This window comes from Juglans regia, chromosome 3 (genome assembly GCF_001411555.2).
Source record: "Juglans regia cultivar Chandler chromosome 3, Walnut 2.0, whole genome shotgun sequence".
NCBI lineage: Eukaryota > Viridiplantae > Streptophyta > Magnoliopsida > Fagales > Juglandaceae > Juglans > Juglans regia.
The window spans coordinates 23,624,197-23,628,872 of NC_049903.1; the positions used below are offsets into that span (position 1 = coordinate 23,624,197).

At 33.9% G+C, this 4,676-nt stretch overlaps 1 protein-coding gene across 1 annotated transcript; it reads left to right on the top strand.

The window, feature by feature from the left end:
• The first annotated feature begins 216 nt into the window (after positions 1-216).
• On the top strand, positions 217-3,159 carry LOC109000859 (UPF0481 protein At3g47200-like). Its single transcript, XM_035688226.1, has 2 exons — positions 217-451; positions 1,767-3,159. The coding sequence occupies exon 2, from the start codon at positions 1,804-1,806 to the stop codon at positions 3,106-3,108; it is 1,305 nt and encodes a 434-aa protein (XP_035544119.1). The 5' UTR covers positions 217-451; positions 1,767-1,803; the 3' UTR covers positions 3,109-3,159.
• Positions 3,160-4,676: the final 1,517 nt, after the last annotated feature.

The window sequence follows — 4,676 nt, forward strand, 5'->3', positions numbered from 1 at the left end:
TCTTTTACTATAAATTTGCTTCAAGTTTATAGTTTTATATAATGATTTCAAGATTAGTATTCACAAGAAGGCGATCATTTGATGGAATCGTTGAAGAAGTCTATACATGAACCATTTTCCTTCTAGGTACCCCGTTGATCGTGCCTTTGCTTTCACCAAGTTCAGATATTTTAAGGAAGGGCAAAGACCGGGAAAAGAAAATAGAAAGGTCGGCAAGTTTGGCGATGTCTTTTTCTTCAATTCTATAGCGCGTCTTCCTCAGAGTTAGTTCTATATATATTATAAGGCATCACTAGCTCTGGTTCTTGGCCGCCACAAAGCAGATCTGCATTTCATTCCCAAATGGAGCGAGCTTTCCATGGCTAATTTTCCAAAGGTGACCTGAAGCCCCCATCTCCTTAATTTATATCAGCAGCACAGAAGCTTCGACTTAATTTTTCCTACGTACAAGGTAATTCAATCATCTCTCCTTAATTTTGTGCTCCCCTAATTTCTATACCATATATAGTTGATTCCATTATTTTAGTATGATAAATGATATTTGCAATCTTGAGTGTCCAAGTTCTACGTAATCCTTTTGAAAAAATAATGAGTAAATATGGGACCCGGTCACATGATGTGTGATGCTTACGCACTTCATGACTGTATTTAGCATTACTCTTTTACTATAAATTTACTTCAAGTTTATAGTTTTATATAATGCGCGCTTTCAAGATTAGTATTCACAATAAGGTGAGCATTTGATGTCAAAGTTACTCAAGTGGGAAATATGTTCCATTCGTTGATTAGAGTGGATAAATGGGGTCTCCCTGCCATTTGTTGTCGTTGACGGGGTTCAAGCTGTTTTTTCTACTTGTGGTGTCCTGTTTTAAGTTTGTGTTGCTACTTTCTATTTCTTTGCTTCAGTTTTTGTTATGGTTTTGTAAAGTTGATCTTTCGGTGCTTTGTTATTAATTGTATTCCTCCGTCAAATGGGAAGTTCTTGAATAAAACAGGGGAATTCCCCTTTAAAATATATATATTTATATATATATTCTAGCTAGCCATTCACAATTGATACACATAATTAGCCATAAAATAATATTTATTCAATTCGACCCCCTCATTATGAGTTCTTGCTTGATATTAATTTCATTTTCTTATATTAGCTAAATTTAGTTGATGCCTCTCGAGAAGAAAATAATACCTCACCCATCTTAATAATTGAAATAGCTTAATTCGCACTAAACATGTTAAAAAAAATTGAAGGGATCCATAGTGGAATCCATATTTTGATTTAAATGATTTTAGAAAATCAATTCCTCAATTAATAGCTTTAGTTAAACAATACCAAACAAATTACAATCGAGCATAAGATGATGAGAAAAACAACGAAGAAAAAGTCGATGCCATTTTCCTTGACACGAAGCCAAGAAATTAGTGTCATCACTGATCCGATGACTTCTTGCTACCACAATATTCTAGTGATGGATCGCTATGAACTGCACTCAGTTATAAGATCTCAGCTAAGACAAAAGTTATAGAACAATCTATTCCTTATAATATTATAACAATTGATTGAGCATATATATATATATATATATATGATCACTTTTTATAACATAGCAATATTATTCACTGTCTCATTTAAAATGGACAATATATATATATATATATATATATACATGTAGTGGAATGGGCATTGTACTTGTAACAATTATATATTATGAGAACTATATATATTTTTCTGCATGCAACTGAGTTTAATTATTAGATTTTGTCACCAGGAATTTTAAGGAAATTAGTTGATATATATATAAAGAGATGGAAGAAATAATAGGAAGTGGGAAACTAATTCAACGAAAAGCAAATGCTTCAACAGTGGGTAAACATGATCATTTGGTAATTGAAATGGAGGAAATGATAAAAAGTTCGAGGCCTCTATTATCACCTGGATGTTGTATCTACAAGGTTCCAGATCACTTCCGCAAAATGAACGAAGAAGCTTACACTCCTCGGGTTATTTCCATGGGGCCTTTCCACCACGGGAACGAAAAATTGCAAACCATGGAAAAGTATAAAGTGAGATATCTCATGGATTTCATGAAACGAGCCAAAACAAACTTGGAGAAATTATTAAGCATTATAAAGGATTGGGAGGAAAAAATATGTGAGTGTTATGCAGAAACCATTGAATTCAGCAGCGATGATTTTGTGAAGATGATCCTACTCGATGCAACCTTCATTATTGAGTATTTCTTGAGAAACAAGTTCCCAAAACAATGGACAGATGAGGACAGAATAGTGCTCAAGCCATGGCTAACTGCTAGGATGCAGCTGGACTTTCTGCTCCTTGAAAATCAACTTCCATTCTTTATTGTGGAGAAATTATATGAGCTTGTTTTGGTTACAAACACAATTTACCGTCCCTTCATTGAGGTTACCTTTTGCTACTTTGGATTCTTCAACACTCAAAACAAGGAATCGAATCAGCTCCAAATAATGCATTTTGTTGATTTGCTTAGAAGCTTTTATCTCCCTCCACCAGAGAGAATCCTATCGAAACGAAAACCAGACAATAAGGTTGAAGAAATATACAGTGCAACGCAGCTAGCCGAGGCGGGATTGACGTTTAGGCGGAGTCCAAGTAACTGCTACCTTGACCTAAAATATAAGGACGGAGTGTTGGAAATCCCACGGTTTACGTTAGACAATGCCACAGAGATTTATGCTCGAAATCTCATGGCCTTAGAGCAATGTCACTATCCAAGAGAAGCATATGTTACTGACTATTTTTTCCTGCTAGATTTCCTAATCGATACAGGCAAAGATGTGGGTTTTCTTGCTTCAAAGAAGATACTTGTTAATGGTCTCGGTGACGACAATGCAACTTTTGTCAATAATTTGGGCACAAATGTCGAATATTCATCCATGAATTCTGAGTACTGTCACCTTTGTAGAGAATTAGTTAAATTCTATGATAACCCTTGGCATCGTTGGAAGGCTATCTTGAGACGTGATTATTTTAGCTCACCTTGGAGAATAGCTTCTACCGCAGCTGCAGTTATCTTGTTGGTGCTCACTTTAGTGCAAGCTGTATGCTCTATCATCTCAATATTAGTACCCTAGATATGAACCTATGGGTAACTTAATGTAATATGCTGATAGCCTTTCAATGAAAGTTTTCTATCAAAAAAAAAAGAAGATATGAACCTATGGGTATATAATTCTATTGGTATTGGAAAGCATGCACTGTGATAACAATATTAATTAATTTTCTTCACAAAATTTCTTATGTTTAAGGATTTAATGGTAGTGCGAAATATCGTGGACTTCGACTAATTGGCAGGTTTGTACAGTCTTTCGAAAAAAAAGTAGAACCATCATATTAAAGTGAGTCTTTTGAAAAGAGGTAAATCTCAATGAGAGAGTCCCAAGTACACCATTGATGTGACGTGGCAAGTGCGCACCACATTAGCAGAAGAAAAAACAAAAACAAAAGCACAACAAAAGCTAGTAACTATTTTACTAAAAAGCTTTAGTAGCACACTTTTTCTTTAATGTATTATATGCTTTATTTGTAATCCTTTATATTTCTTGAAATTATATTAATTTTCATTATCTTCTTTGAGATATTGTCACTCAAGTTCTAAGAACCGCTTCAAATTCTGTTTTTTGTTTTCCTTCTAGTTAACTATAAATAAGTGGTTTTTAAACCATGCATCCCAACAATCTTATTACTCACTACAACAAAAATCATATTTTGGAAAGAAATAATTTATCGTGAAATATGAATCTTTCGTCTTAAATTACTTTTTACGACGAAAATTGAGATTTCATAAAACAAAAATCCACTCAACCCATTCGAAGACCATTCAAACAGGAAAAAGATTCCGAGACGAAAGAATTTCGTACCTAAATCCCGTTCACGATGTATTCAAGAGAGAAACTTGTTCAAACAATTGTGAGCTAAGACTATATTCTAATAGTACATTTCAACACGGATGGCTTGAAACTCATTCGAAGAGATGATACAACATTAGGATATTGAATGAGTGCAGTTCTAATAACAGTAGTGCAATGTAGCGTTCAAATGTTGTGCAACGCCCTTTTTTATTTTTTTATTTTCCCCTTCCCATGATATAAAAGATTCCATAATTAAAAATTGAAACCTGCTTTATAAATCTAAAAGAGAGTTTTGCACCGGAATTCACTTAATTAAAAATATAAAGTCCTTTCACAAAATTGGTTTCATACATTACATAAAATGCCTAGGCTTCGGTCACCTCTTCCTTGGGCTATGTTTGTCATGACGCTTCGTTCTCATTTTATTCTTGGGTGGGACACATATAAAAACAAAATATGTCGAATACTCAGTAAGCATTATTTCATACTGTAAAAATATAATAACATACGTTTCATTAATGCATTTCTCATTCATATCCATAGTTTACATAAAACATTTTCTTTTCTCTAAAACCATTACAAGGTGTGATTTTTCTTTTAAAATGATTTTCATTCCTCAAAACAATTCTCACCTTGTACATTCCTTCATAAGACTAAAGCATTTCATACATACAATTATTCTTATTACTTTTCTTCTGGCCGGTACACACTGTTACGTTCCATGTGTTGGGGTTAGCGGTCTTTTGGACCCGATTTTGCCCTTAGTCATGGGTTGGGAATCCATCAATTAG

Bases quoted from the DNA above. Each gene is read 5' to 3' on its own strand.
- LOC109000859 (XM_035688226.1), top strand. From the start codon at position 1,804: ATGGAAGAAATAATAGGAAGTGGGAAACTAATTCAACGAAAAGCAAAT.